Source organism: Leptodactylus fuscus, chromosome 9 (genome assembly GCF_031893055.1).
Source record: "Leptodactylus fuscus isolate aLepFus1 chromosome 9, aLepFus1.hap2, whole genome shotgun sequence".
NCBI classification, from domain to species: domain Eukaryota; kingdom Metazoa; phylum Chordata; class Amphibia; order Anura; family Leptodactylidae; genus Leptodactylus; species Leptodactylus fuscus.
In genome coordinates, this window is record NC_134273.1 from 40,905,418 (window position 1) to 40,921,429 (window position 16,012).

Below are 16,012 nucleotides of genomic sequence, written 5' to 3' on the forward strand. Positions count from 1 at the left end.
CAGTGAAACATGCAAGATTCTTTTCCCAAATATTCACAAGGTTCCCATTGCTATTTTAGTGTTCAACCAAACATGTTTTGATTCAGAAGTGCTTTTATTATAGTTCAAAGTCTCGATATATATATATATATATATATATATATATATATATATATATATATATAGTGGTGACAAAGTTGGCACCTTCTCTCACCTCTCCTTGGGCTCCCTCAGGGCCTCTATGCATGATCCCCCTGGGGCATTTGCAATATACACAGGGTCACAATGGAACTCCATTGGTTGGAATGGTTGCACAACGCAAGTCGTGGCCAAAATCAGTGTTGCCCCAGCCTAATAGATGTTTAACAGCCAATATAAGAAGAGTCAGGGCCTCTCCCTGATGCTCCTTACTATGACTTTCTGGTCAATCCTTCATCTGATGGAATCCATTAATAATTCTGAGTCATGGTACACATATTTTATTGAGATGTGAGCCCCCTTTGCAGCTGCACTTGTGATATGTCCATCCCTGAGGTTTGACTGCTGAAGCCTAAGTATAACATGTGTAAGAGGCTGTGGTATAGTCTATACACCAGGATATTATAGGTATAGTATATAGAACCATATTTCTCTGGCTTTCCTCTGCCCAGGGGAAAAATTCACTCCCCTGTATACAAATACCCTAGCCAAAGCAAAGTGACTTGTTGTCACCCCTCCGATATCCAGTGCCCTGGACTCATGGCCAGATAGTCCCCCAGCTTGGCCCCTGGTGTTATAGGATGACTTGTTGTCACCCCTCCGATATCCAGCGCCTTGGACTCATGGCCAGATAGTCCCCCAGCTTTGGCCCCTTGTGTTATAGGTTGACTTGTTGTCACCCCTCCGATATCCAGCGCCCTGGACTCATGGCCAGATAGTCCCCCAGCTTGGCCCCTGGTGTTATAGAATGACTTGTTGTCACCCCTCCGATATCCAGCGCCCTGGACTCATGGCCAGATAGTCCCCCAGCTTGGCCCCTGGTGTTATAGAATGACTTGTTGTCACCCCTCCGATATCCAGCGCCCTGGACTCATGGCCAGATAGTCCCCCAGCTTGGCCCCTGGTGTTATAGAATGACTTGTTGTCACCCCTCCGATATCCAGCGCCCTGGACTCATGGCCAGATAGTCCCCCAGCTTGGCCCCTGGTGTTATAGAATGACTTGTTGTCACCCCTCCGATATCCAGCGCCCTGGACTCATGGCCAGATAGTCCCCCAGCTTGGCCCCTGGTGTTATAGAATGACTTGTTGTCACCCCTCCGATATCCAGCGCCCTGGACTCATGGCCAGATAGTCCCCCAGCTTTGGCCCCTGGTGTTATATGATGACTAAAGAGATAAGTGAACAAATTCACAAGGTCAGCAGAAGAAGAACAGGAAAATAGGTTTCCGAAAGGTTTCCTGTCACTTTCCCCTCTTTACACTGAAGTCCAGACAATGGCAGGAAAGTATGTGAACCCTCCATATCCCTCTGTCTTCCTCCTGCAAATACATTAGAAAAACAAAGCTGTTTTATAGTCGTGTTCCTGTAAGAGAGAGCAGAGCAGAGCATCCATCTCTGACACACTGCGGGGCGTACAGAGGAGACGTTCTGCACACTGCCGGTAAGGAGCTTCTAGATATAATACCTTGGGCCTGGGTATATTAGGATATAATATTGTGGGGATCTATACGACACATACACATACAAGGCAAAGTTCTGCCACTCATTCCAGGGGAACTACATAGTCAGTGGCAAGAAAGGTACAATTTGTGGCTTCATTTAATGTTACACATTAGTAGCCAAAATTGTGGAACTTTTTTGGAAGAAAAAAAAAAGTGCATTTTGACTTTTAAAGGACTGTAATGCCATTTTATTAATAAAAATATGTATCATTGGAAGGAGAATTCAATGTAGAATGTAACAGAATTTTAGGAGAGGATTCCTAGTAGATCAGCTCTAGCCATTTCAGTGGGGTTACGATCAGGTTTTTCACATGGAATTCTTGCTTTTAGAGTAAGTTCATTCAATCTGTGTCCTTGTGCTTAACTTATATGATATTGAGATCACTTTGTATAGACACCGGTGATATCCTCTGATACCTGGACACAGTCTTTGTAATTCTATCGCCACCTGCTGTTCTACACGGTTTCGTTTTTTTAGCGACTCTTCTTATACTTTTTAAAAAAGTTTTAGGCTAAGGCCCACGTTGCGGAAAGACAACTAGTTTTGTTGCGGTTTCTTTAGCCACAGCCAGGAGTGGATTTAGCAGAAGGGAGAGGTATAAGAGCTTCCTATATATTTCCCATATATCCTTTTGTAACATTCTTGGCTTTGGCTCAAAAAACTGCAGCAAAATCTGCAACAAAAAAAAAAAAGCTTTCCGCAACGAGGGGTTTCAGCATCACTTTCTGGATGACTAGTTAACCCTTTTCACAGTTTTTTTTCTCGTTCTTTATTCTAAGTTGTGTGAATGGACCATACTGTACACAGGGTATTGCAATATTCTGCCTGGTGCTGCAATAGCTTCTACTAATCAATGATCTTTAAGGCCATTGTAAAAAAAAACAAAAAAAAAAACAAAACAGGTTAAATATTAAAATAATTCACCTGATTCATTTGAGATTTCTTTAAATTTGGAGTTTAAATGTATTTGGTAGTGTTGTGAGACTGTGAACCATCTTTTGTATGGAGAACTGAACTTCTAAATCTAAATATATTGGCACCCTTTTTGGAGTACATATAATGTATTAAAAATGATTTTTATTTTTTGGTGGGAGAAATAGCAAAAATATAGCAAATCTGTATTTATTTATTTATTGGGGGGGGTTCTTTTTACATTGCTCACCGTGTGGTATAAGCTAATGTTATTCTGTGGATCAATACAATTATAGCAATGCTTAATTTATAAAACGGTTTACTACTTTCGTTTCATTCAAGAAAAACACTCATAGGCCAGGGGCCTCACGTGGAGTAAATGCTGCAGTTTGGCCATGGCAGAAACATAGTGGGGAAAAAAAAACTGCTTTTTACAGTCCTCTCAAGTGGATGGGATTCTAGTGAATCTCAATTTTATGCTGGTTTATTATTTTATTGCATAACATAATACATCAATGTTTTAGGGGCAAATTGTGTTATGTTTTGTGATTTTTTTTCTTTTAAGATTTCATTAAAAAAAAAAATTCTACTTTTTTTTTTTGTTCTTCTAAAGGATTTGAACCTGCAGTCTTTTGATCACTTGTATAAGACTCTACAAAACTTCTGTATTGCAGGGTATTATACATGTCAGTGGTGTTATGTCTATTAGACCCGGCCTCTGGCTGGGCCTAATAGGCTTCAGTAGATGGCAATATCAGAGGCCATAACCAAGCACTTAGCTGACATGGCAACCCCTCCAGTTCCCTGCCATTGTTTTTAAGGGACACCTTTCATCTGCGTGTGACATATTGTTCATCCATTTTCTGGCCGTCTGACCGTTTTTAACATCTTAACATTTTGTCACCATTCTTTTTTTTTTTTTTTTTACTGAGCATTATAAAAAAAAAAAAAAAAAACAGATCTTTTTTTTTGTCCAACCCATATGTTTTTAATGACAGTCATTCAGATGTAAATCTGATTTGACAAACATTAAAAACAGACTCTCATTAACTTGTATTGGGAATGTAAGGCTGTAAAAATGTCCAAAAATCGGATATGATTTGCGTCTTGGCACCCCACCTGATCAGCTAGAGGGGGTTTGTGCGAATGCTACATCCTTGTGAATGTTTACCATTGGTGTTTATACCTGTATGCTGTATATAGAGTAGGATCCATTCCAGCTAATACAATACAAAGGATAAGAAAATATAAAATATCCAATAATCTTCTTTATTCAATCCAAAAATGTTGAAAACATACAGTATGTAATATAAATCTTCTTTGAATAAGCCGTGTAGGTGTATCGTGTTTTGATTTGGTTCCAGTTGCTCTAGAGCAGTGACGGCGAACCTTTTAGAGACCGAGTGCCCAAACGGCAACCCAAAACCCACTAATTTATCACAGTGCCAATAGTGTGAATGGTGTTTACAGAGATTTCAATGATGCAAACAACTTCGTGCTGAAAGGTAGACGTTAGCATTTATACTTTTGAACAGTTAATGCTCACTATTTACATGGTGCAAGAGCTGTTTTATAGCGACTGTGTAATGTTATTACAGCCTGTACTAATATCACGCCGGCTATAAAACAGATGCTGTGTCATATAAATAGTGAAGGAGCCCCTACACAGTACAATCTGCTCCACGGTGGTCCCACACAGTACAATCTGCTCCACAGTGGCCCCACACAGTACAATCTGTTGCAAAAGTGGCCCTCACACAGTACAATCTGCTGCAAAGTGGCCCTCACAGTACAATTTGCTCCACTATGGCCGCACACAGTATAATCTGATCCACAGATGGGTGTCCACCTCTGGCACAAATGCCATATCATTGCCACCATGGCTCTAAGGTTTACACCTGCGCTTGGATTTCCGTTCTTTGAGTCTGCTTAGGGACCTGTCTGTATTTTGTATATCCTCCATATCTATATATATGGTCCTCTTTAACATCTCAATATACTGTACACCACACTATAAGGACAAGGCCTAACACAGCGTCCCGCAGCAAAAAAGCGCCGCGGGAAAACCCCTGGCGCCGACACATCAGTTTTTCCTGCAGCGCTTTTTGCAGAAACTCCACAGAGGTTTCCTCCGAGGACTTTCTTCTTCCTTTATATCTATAGGGACACTGTAAGTGTTTCTGTAGGTATAAATGACATGCTGCGATTTCCAAAAACTGCATACAACAGTTACCTACACACTCATACATATACATATTAAAGGGGATGTCCAGGCTTAATTAATTTTATGGCGTATGCTCATGGTAGGCCATAAATACCTGATCATTAGGGGGCTGATACGCGGCCCCATCAGCTGTACGGAACCACTTCTGGCGCCCGTTTTGTACACAATACAGGACTGGAAGCAGAAAGTTTCATCCACTGTATAGTTGCCTGGCAGATTCACTGCAGCTCAGCTCCCACTGACTTCAATAAGTGCCGAGATGCAGAGAAGGTGCCGGCTGATATACAGTGGACAGAGCTTTCTGCTTCTGGCCCCGTATTGTGTACAGGACTGGTGCCAGAAGTGGCTCCATACAGCTGATCGGTCTGAGGGCTGGGTGTCGGCTCCTACAGATCAGGCATTTATAGCCTATGCTGACAATAAACCATAGAAAATTATGCCTGGACAACCCCTTTAATTTTCCCCCGAATGCCCCACACTTTAAAGAGGTTGTCCAGAATATATTTTTTTTTTTTATTATAATTATTCCGGGGAGGTGAAAAACAAAGCACAAAAAAAACCCCACACTCATGTGTTCCCAGTGCTCCGGTCCTGCAGTTCTGCTGGTAGTTACATGCCGGACTGGACCGCACTGGGAGACACTGGGAACAGGAGAGTATGCTTGTGTGCTTAAAAAAAATAGAAAGTGTTTTTAAGGGCTCGTTCACATCTGCGCCCCGGCTCTCCACTTTCAGGTTTCCGTTTCCTGCCCAAAACTGGGCAGGAGATGGAAACCTGCAGGCATTTTTCAAACCCGTTCAAATGAAGTGTGCGTCCGTGAGCGCCTGTGAGCGTTTTGTGCTCCCTGCGGCAAAACGTTTTTGTTTTTTTTAACCGGACACAGAGTCGGACATGCAAGACTTTGTGTCCGGTTTAAAACGGTTTCGCCGCAGAGAGCACAAAACGCTCACCGGCGCTCATGGCCAGACTCGGTCCGACAGGTTTCCAGAAGACGGAGACCTCAGACCGGAGACCAGACGCTGGTGAGAGCCCAGTGCTAGCTGTGTTTTGCTCAGTTAGGCCTAATCCTTAAAGGGGTTGTCCAGGAATTACAGGCTTCTACAAGGAAGCCGGTGAAGGAAAAAAAATAAAACCCACACTCACCTGTCCCTGATTCTCCTACCCCTGTCCGCTCCAGCGGTACCCCAGAGTTTTTTCAGTCCTCGCCACACGTAACTGATGAAGTCAATCATCCGCCTCAGCAGCCTAAGGAAAGAAACTGCGATATCACTCACATATGTCACGTGTGACGTCACGTGTCCTTTCTTTAAGCCGCTGATTGGCCTCGCCGCTGATTGGCCTCAGCAGTCATGTGTGGCGATGACATCTGCCAGAACAACGCTCCGGGAGCCACTGGACCAGACGGACGTGGGAGACACCGGGGACAGGCGAGTATGGGTTTTGCTTTTTTTCTTATTTGTGACCTTTCCCTGGCAGAGAACTGTAATTCCTGGACAACCCCTTTAACATCTCAATATACTGAACATCACACTATAACATACAATGCTAGTATGCATAATGGTAGACATGTACAGAAGAAAACAGAAAGACACTCATATGCTGCAGGATATACTTAGGCCTGGTTCACATCTGCATTCGGTATTCTTTTTTGGGAAGTCCACTTGGGGTTCCCCCAAACAGAAACCTATACGCATTAAAAAGTGGTGAGCAATGAAACCACACGGACCCAATAGACTATAATGGGGTTCATGTGTTTTCCGTGCAGTGTCCGCATGAATCGTGTGGTGAGAAAAGTGCTGCAAGTACTCCTTTTCTCTCCACGTGATTCATGTGGACACCGCACAGAAAACACAAAGACCCCATTATAGTCTATGGGGTCCGTGTGGTTTCATTGCTCACCGCTTTTTAATGCGTATAGGTTTCTGTTCGGGGGAACCCCAAGTGGACTTCCCAAAAAGGAATACTGAACGCAGGTGTGAACCAGGCCTAATACATATATTTACACACATACATTCATATACAATATACATACACACATACACACACACCTATCTACAAACATACAGGACTCACACAGTATATCAGACACTTTACACAAATATACACACATTAAATATACATATTTTTACCCAAAAAATGTACTTACATTTGGCCTGGTGCACTGGATATGGAGGAGGCTCCTGTGCAGCTTTGTCCTGTCTGGCCTGTGGTGAAAGCTCTGCTTCATTGCAGCAGCCGGCAGACTTCCCCCTGCACTCTCCGTTCTGTGTGGGGGAGGGGCAGCACACGTCCTGCTAAATGCCGGCAGTGCACAGCGCAGGGAGGAGAAGCCCCGCGCCTGCTAATTCTCACACACTCGCAGGGAATGGTACAGAGGCCCATTTTGGGATGGTCAGGAGCCCGATTGGGCCCCTGAATATCCCGATCGGACCCCTGAAGTCCCTGAAAGTACATTTGGAAATGAAAACTAATAGTCAGCCTCGGGGGCCCACCGGGCGATCCCCTGGTTTACCGGTGGGCCAGTCCGACCCTGTAGAGCCACAGTATACTGTTGCTACTTAGTAGACAGAATGCAAAAAGACTAACAAACATCAAAAAAGGCTGCAGCATTTGCACAAACACCAAAACTCCTTAAACATCTGATCAGGTGGGGTGCTGCGATTCAGACCTTGACCAATCTGCTATTGATAGGCTATATTGATATGCTAATTCTGGAAAATTGAAAGTGACCTTGGAGTGCTACTGATTTCTTGATATTTGGACACATGGTCATTGTGGACCATCTTCAATTTGGCAAATGCTACAGCTCTATGTACTGCATTGAGTATAGGTGTACAGTTAAAGCATTGCTAGTGAAAACAATACAACCTCTTTTCTATGAAAAGGAAGTTAGATAGGTTAATAAAGTATATGTCAGGAATCTCAGTTTAGCTGCTGTTGCTTTAAGGTTACCATGCCATCCTGTGAAGCGTCCGCAGTGTTCAGGCCTCTCCTATGCTGATCTCAGTAGCAGGTGAGGAGGGATATATAAATCCTTTTCCTCCTCATCCAGGTGCCTGCTATTTCCATATCCTGATAATTTGTGCTGGACTGCTCTGCTACTGACCTTTAGCTTGTTACTTGTTGGAAATCAGCTTGTCTCCTGATTTTAGTTCTAACACTACCTCTCAGACTGATTCTTCACTTTGACATGTTCACTCTCTTGAATTATCCTTGTGGTTCTGTTTGCCTTGTACGTTTGTCATGGGTTTCGGTTTGACTTCACATTGTGGAGTGTTTATTTCTTATACCAGTTTCTATGGTGATAACTGGGACCTCAAAGTCAGCACAAGTCCATCTGGTATTGCGTCTGGTGCTAATGAAGGCATGTGGGGGTCTGGGATCTATCTAAGTGCTGTATGTGTTTTAAATATCTAGTTCTACTGCCCTCTGCTGTCAGTGAGTTACTACAATTTCTGATATTTTCTTCAGAGGCACAATCATAACAGTATATTATAAAAATGTTCACAAACAGCCCCAGCACATTAGGAAATTTGAAAAAAAAAAAAAAAAAAAAATTGGTTACACTTTAAAGTGCCATAATTTGGAATGGCCATGACGTATAATATTCTTTACCATAAGGTAGGAGTTTGACAGGGATAAGACATTAGTAATTGATAAGTTGTCTTATTTGAGCAGGATTTCTAATGTGCCATCTTCTCTATGCAGGTAAGTGACTATGGATTGGTCATTCATGATACTTCTGGGATTGTTAGCAAACACCTGGGTGTCAGCAGAAGCAATCGCTCCCTGTCCTGAAGGATGTACCTGTCATCCTGTTGAGAAACATGTCATATGCACTTCTGGCAATCTCACATCTATTCCCCCTGAAGTAGCCAACAACACGACAGAACTTCATATGGATTACAACAATATAACATTTCTGCAACAGAGTTTTCAGCAGGATTTGCCAGAGATGAGATCCCTGTACCTAAGAAACTGCAACATCAAAGCCATCAAGTCCGATGCATTCAATAAAGTAACCGGCCTTCAGCATCTGTACCTGGACAGCAATGAGATACAGGAATTTGAGAACGGCACATTCGATGACCTGAGCAATTTACTTTATCTGCACCTAGAGAAGAATAAAATCATCTATCTGCAGCCAGGTAAAATGGACATGAAAATATCATTGACGTAGAATAGAATAAGAATTGTATCCTAACACTATTGATCGATGTAGGAAGAAAGAGACAAAGGAGGCCAATTTAGTAAAGGAAATCTATCCCATTTTTAACTACATAGACGTCGGAATAGCCTTAATAGACTATTCTTCTCTTACCTTTCTTTTTCTGATCCACGCCGCCGTGCCGAGAAATGTCTTATTTCTTCCATATGTAAATGAGCTTTCAGATAGCACTGCAGATTTCACTAGAAAAGTGGCACAAATTATAGTAAATCTGTCGGGCTAAGGTGTCCCCACCCTGGCATGTCTTGGTCCTAGCCCACATTTCACAAAAGTGGTAAGCATGGTGGAAATTGCTTAATAGTTGCAGTTATGGCTTCCAGCAAAAATTGACATGCAACAAGGTAACACACTGTGGGACACACTTATTCTATACCGGCCCAAAATTTTCTTTAAAAAGATTGTCCTTTTTTTTTCAATAAGGTTTATAAAGCCAGGGGTGTACGCAGGATTGGGAGGGGGAGATTCTAGTTATATTCAGTGGTATGGATACACATACAATCAGTGGCGTAACTAGGAATACCCCCCCCCCGTCTGACACCGACGCCGAAGACCTCGACTGCCCCCCTTCTACGCATTCCTGCATGCTCTATTATGCCCCATAGTGGCCCCTTCACACAGTATTATCCCCCATAGTGGCCCCTGCACACAGTATTATCTCCCATAGTGGCCCCTGCACACAGTATTATCCCCCATAGTGGCCCCTACACACAGTATTATCCCCCATAGTGGCCCCTACACACACAGTATTATCCCCCATAGTGGCTCCTGCACACAGTATTATCCCCCCATAGTGTCCCCTGCACACAGTATTATCCCCCATAGTGTCCCCTGCACACAGTATTATCCCCCATAGTGGCTCCTGCACACAGTATTATTCCCCATAGCGGCCCCTGCACACAGTATTATCCCCCATAGTGGCCCCTACACACACAGTATTATCCCCCATAGTGGCCCCTGCACACAGTATTATTCCCCATAGTGTCCCCTGCACACAGTATTATCCCCCACAGTGTCCCCTGCACACAGTATTATCCCCCATAGTGTCCCCTGCACACAGTATTATCCCCCATAGTGTCCCCTGCACACAGTATTATCCCCCATAGTGGCTCCTGCACACAGTATTATTCCCCATAGCGGCACCTGCACACAGTATAATGTCCCATAGTGGCCCCTGCACACAGTATTATGTCCCATAGTGGCCCCTGCACACAGTATTATGCCCCATAGTTGACACCCATAAACAATTATTATACTCTGGGGTCTTTTCAGACCCCAGAGTATAATAATCGGAGACCCAGGGGGAGAAAAACATAAAAAAAACCTCACCTATCTCCAGTCTCCTACGCTGTCGGCCTCCGAAGTAGTCGATCTTCAATGACATCAGATGACCCGAGACGCAGGCCGGGGTCATGAGACGTCAGACGAGTAGGCCGAAGTCTGCATGGATCGTGGAGAGGTAAGTAACAGTGTTTTTTATGTTTCTTACCTCTCCCGGTCCGCCAATAATTATACTCGAGGGTCCGAAAAGACCCCCCAAGTATAATGATAGCAGCGGTAGCAGCTGTCACCGGGCCCCTAATGTCCCGGGCCCAGTGGCAGCTGCCTCTGCTGCTATGGCGGTAGTTACACCACTGCATATAGTATGTGGTCTATACAGTACACACTTGAAAGTAACCGTTACTAGCTTCATGTGAATAATGTCACCACGCAGTGTAAGATGATAACACTACAGAGTACACAAGTAACACCCCCGTATTACAACCATCATGTACCCATTAACATCAGGGGCCCACATTAATAGCTCCATCACAGCAGAGTACTAACCCTTGCTAGTGATCTATGCACTAATAAACATGTAGTCAGTGTTGTATGCAATAACATAAAAAACGATACTTACGGTATTTTTAGAGAGAGGAACGGAAGAGATCTTCTAGGATGACTACGGTGCAAATACTTATTTCTCTGCACACACCCACAACCCCATTAGGATTGAGGGGTAGAAGCTAATTTCTTGGGTGTAAATAATCAGTTTTTTATTAGTATTTCTATGACACATTTCAGGGGATCCAAATCCATTTCTCAAATAGTAAAAGAGGTAATACAATAAAGTGGTGATAGACAAATATTTAAGTGCAAGATGGCGCCAAAAAATGCCTGGTGTGATTCCCCCCTATGAGACTCCATCACAGAGTCTGACAAAAATCAGAGGAAAAATTCATGTGCAGAGGACTCTTTTCTCCATTGTTTCAGACACAACGGACACCATTATCGTCTATAGGGTGCACTGGGCTCCATGTGTTACCGCCGTTTTAGTGGTCTGCCTTTCTGTTGTTCAGGTTTCCTGCTGAACCCAAACATCAGAGAGCCAGTGCTAATGTGAACCTAGCGTCAGTGTGAGTCAGGTGTCCTCATAATTTTGACGCAATGTTTCATGATTTCAATCCATGAGGATGATACTATATGTCATTTTTTGTTCCAGGTATATTTTTACCACTAAAAAATCTTATTGCACTCTACTTGGGAAACAATCTACTGACTGAGATCTCTGATACATCCTTGAAAGGTCAGAAACAATTACGGTGGCTGGACCTAGGGTTTAATATGATCTCTAATATATCTAAGGGATCTTTTGAAGGCTCGGCTAATCTTCGAAAACTGAATCTACAAAACAACCTCCTCACCAGTGTTCCTACCTTTAAGTCTAAAGTCAACCTTCAGATGCTGCGCCTGAGTGGAAACAGAATTAGGAAATTGTCCACTGGTTCCTTTGGTAAAAATTTCAGAGTTCTCAGAGAACTGTACATGGACAATATGGGACTTGAGAAAGTAACAAGCATGGCCCTTAGCAGACTGCGCAGGCTTGATGTGCTTGACTTACGGAACAACAGCTTGACATCTCTTTCTGCATCTCGACTTAAGAGCTCCACAAAAGTCTACCTTAGCGGCAATCCTTGGAACTGTGACTGCTCCATAACTGAACTCTATATTCGAGTGCTGATGGGTAACAGAAATGACCCAGAGCAGGACGTGCAGTGCAAGAGCCCTGAAAGCTTTGAGGGGAGAAGCCTGACTACAATTAATGTAAGTGTATGTGTGTATGTAGAGTCATACCTTCACATACCTTGTGAAATTCTCTATACAAATATTCACATAGTCTAGCATAAAAATGTGTTTAGGTCCAAACTGGAATTACCAGGGAAACTGGTTTATTATATTCTGCGGCCTCTTTAGGTCCTAGAGTATAATAAACGGAGAATAGGGAAGCTGTGTAAAGGTGAGAAAAACCACTTCTTCACCTCTCCTGGATTCCACTGTGGTATCCTTTAACATTCTGTTCCTCTTCTTGGATAGTCCACCATCTTATTTGGCCCCTGGGTTATTGCCGAGGCTTGTGATTGAGCCTAAGCAGTCATGTGGGCAACATTCACTTCAACACGCTTTGACACAATAGTGTCATCATGTTGAAAAGGACAGGAGAGGAGAGTAAATGTTTTGGTTTTTTTTTATCTTTGAGGTGAACCCCAAATTTGGGGTTTGGTAATACCTGAAATTTTGGGAACATTTGTATAGCATAACGTTATGAAGCCATTTGACAAACACTAGTTATCAGTAAAGGTAAAATTAGTTCAGAACCTTTTGTCAGGGAGATTCAACAAGGCAGCTTTAAAGGGAGTCTGTCACCAGGAAACTCAATATCAAACCAGTGCATCACAGTGCATTGTCGGGGACGTTATGGTGAACACAATCATATGGTCATGGTATCTCCATACAGATTGATAGTGTAGTGTAGTTGTGTCAGAAGATAAAAACACCACTACGACCCAAAACCGTACTGTTCTTGATTGCATATAGAAGGCAAGTGTAAGGCAATACACACAGATCTTAGCAACATACAGTACTTCAGACATCCAGAGCTAACACAGATATCACTTCTGATGCCATTGGTTTTCCTTGCTACACTAGCAAACTAGGCCTCCAGTTTCTTGTGACACAGTAACAGTTGCTGTTTTCTGGTACAACAGGGACCGACCAACCACAGAAAATATATGGACACACTTTCCACATTGACAGTTTTAATATGGCTTCACAGAGGCCAATGTCTAAATGAGATAACTTGTCCTTAATCACCCCTGAGTAAACAGTTATACCAAAACGTTATACCAACACAACCCAGAAGGGAGATCCTTGTCGGAACGCTAGTACGGCAGTCATCCCTGTGCTCACCCTGTTTCAATGTTAAGTTGAAGTCTGATTTGAGCACTGCGACACATCAGTCAGAGGAACATCTCTGTAGACAATGACAGCAACAGTGTAGCGGTATTAACTATGGTGGTCTAAGGCAGTAAAGCAATGAATGATTTCTTCTCTGTCTTGTCTGATCATCTTACCGGCCTACTTAGTGTTTGCATGATAAAGCATGTTCAACCAATAGATATAAAAACAAAGTAAATGCAATGGATACAGCAGGTAAAAAAAGTACAGCATTTATATATTTCTCTTCTCTCACAGATATTAGACCTCCAATGCAAATCCTTTGTTGCAGACACCACAACTGTATTCCCAGCAAACCAAACTGAAAGACAACCAATAAATACAATTCCATCAGTGGTAACTATCGCTAAAGACATTACCACGCTCAAAACAACCACACCGACATCTACTGCGTGGAATAACATAATAGAAGAGGATCCTTGTCTTGCAGACAATATATTTACCATCTTGGTTAAACCAACCGGAGAGGATTCTCTTGATGTTTCTTGGTCCAGCTCTAGAAACTACAGATACTTCCAGATAGTTTACTTTACTGGTGACCACAAGGATACACTGCACATCTCAGGGGAACGACGACAGGTTCAACTTTCCCACCTATTTCCTGGCACAAGCTACTCTATTTGCATTATCCCACAAGATACGGACAATATAATATGTGAAAACCCAAAACTCAAACAATGTGCAAGTGGTCAAACCAATGAGGAGCTTGAGACAGCCTATCATGTCCACTCTCCACCCACGACCACCACCTCTCCATTTGTGATTATTGGATCGACTGTGGCTGGTGTGGTAATTTTGGCAGCAATCGTCATCACAGTCTATACCATGCGTTCAAGTAACTTTCAGTTCCAGCGATATCACAATGAAGATGAAATGGATGGGGGCAAGCGGGAGGAAACCGATCCATACAAGTGGGATGGTGTCTATGAAAATATAAATGATGATAGACACGTCTACGTTACTTCATCCAGTCTATGGGGGATGGATAATCAAAAACTTGACTGTAGCTTGGCTGAGCCCATACCCTTACCTTCTGTTCCAAACTATGCTTCTTCATGATTTTTGTGTGTTACCAGGCTCTATTTTGTACACATTAAATTAGGGGTGTATACAAGGTGTGGGGGGGAAGGGTTACAACGTTAAAACTGCCTCCTTGGAGTCATCAATTGGCCAATCAGAAATCTACAAAGTACTGGCACTTGCAGCTCAGGAAGGGGGCAAGAAGCCGATCCACACACGATCAAGTGCAAAGTCTATCGATCATCTACCCCATCCTGGTATCCTACAAGCGCTGTCACTCTCTTTTTGGGTTGGGACTTTCATGATATTAAAGAGGCTCTAGCACCGGATTTATGGGTTATGAGCTAAAGATACGCCTATCTATTAGTTTGTAAAAAAACCCAAAAAAAGTTTTTGTTAATTACCTTGGTAATCGATATGTAAATTAGCTTTATCGTGCACAGTGAGTGTTCCGTGCACCCCTTAGTGCCATAGCTTATGGACGCCCACTGCTGCCTCCAAGCTCTCCCTCCTCCTGCTTATTCACGGTGGTTTCTATTGAAAGCATGCGCGTGCGCAGTTGGGCTTCCTCTGGCACTCTACTGCGCATGCTCCAGCTCACAATGTTCTCTATGGGAAAATGGCACTGGTGCGTGAGCAGTAGCGCACCGGAGGAAGTGCTACTGCGCACACACGTGCTTTCAATAGAAACCTCCGTAAATTAGCAGGAGGAGGAGGGGCTTGAAGGCAGGGGTGGGTGTCCAGAAGCTATGACGCTAAAAGGTGCTCGCAACGCCCACTGTGCACGACCAAGCTCATTTACATATCGATTACCAAGGTAAATAACAAAAACGGGGGATCTTTTTACAAACTAATAGCAGCACCTGAATAGCCTTTTTAAAGGCTGATAACCCGTAAATCTGGTGATAGAGCCCCTTTAATACTCATCATTATAATCACAGTCTAGTGCGGTGGGGGTGCATTGGTGCTTTATAAATCTGGGGATGGAGGGTGTTGGGAAAATTACCAGTAGTAGCAGGTGGCAGTGAGGAAGGAATGATTTGACAGCAGATCGGCAGCCACTGGAGGTAGGGGGGTGTTGGGCGGACCCACTTAAGAAAATCCTATGTGCACCCCTGCTAATGTGTTATAAATTTACAAAAGGGAAATGATTAATAATATAATATGACATTGCATCATCTAAGCTTCAGCCAGAGCACAGTGGCAGTTTCTTAAAATAAAGTTGTGACAAGCGCCCAGAGAGTGATCCGCAGTTACAGTAGATCGCATAGGGATCTCTAGTCTAAGTAGTAGCCTATCATTAGCAGGAATCAAGAAAGAAAAGAACTGTTCACAATTTGCTCATCCCTAGAAAACTATTCCACTAGACAAAGCAAAAATTTCTAATGTACAAGCAGCAGTAGAATTCGGTTCTGAAAACGTGTCTGCTATTATGTAGTTGTTCCTTGTAGGTGTACAATAAAGTTTACGTTTCAATCACCCCTAGTGGTTTGGCAGAATTCTACCGCTCCTAGACCTATTAGCTTTCTCTGGATGCTGTGCACAAGGGTTCAACTAGTACCATAGCAACTGCCCCAGTCAGACGCTCGCCCAATCTTTCCTAGTTAAACCCCTAATAGTAGATGAGATTGGATGAAGACATTGGTCCATCAAGTCCAAGCTATAACCGTGAGA

The 16,012-nt window shown here is 43.2% G+C and overlaps 1 protein-coding gene across 1 annotated transcript; it reads left to right on the top strand.

Moving 5' to 3' along the window:
• Nucleotides 1-1,556: 1,556 nt before the first annotated feature.
• Nucleotides 1,557-14,377, top strand: LOC142217838 (leucine-rich repeat transmembrane protein FLRT2-like). The gene is made up of 4 exons (XM_075286157.1): nt 1,557-1,620; nt 8,527-8,966; nt 11,526-12,127; nt 13,556-14,377. The coding sequence occupies exons 2-4, from the start codon at nt 8,537-8,539 to the stop codon at nt 14,375-14,377; spliced, it is 1,854 nt and encodes a 617-aa protein (XP_075142258.1). The 5' UTR covers nt 1,557-1,620; nt 8,527-8,536.
• The last annotated feature ends 1,635 nt before the right edge of the window (nt 14,378-16,012 follow it).

Bases quoted from the DNA above. Each gene is read 5' to 3' on its own strand.
- LOC142217838 (XM_075286157.1), top strand. From the start codon at position 8,537: ATGGATTGGTCATTCATGATACTTCTGGGATTGTTAGCAAACACCTGG. The intron at 8,967-11,525 runs GTAAAATGGACA...TTTTTGTTCCAG, and splicing joins AATCATCTATCTGCAGCCAG to GTATATTTTTACCACTAAAA. The intron at 12,128-13,555 runs GTAAGTGTATGT...CTTCTCTCACAG, and splicing joins GAAGCCTGACTACAATTAAT to ATATTAGACCTCCAATGCAA.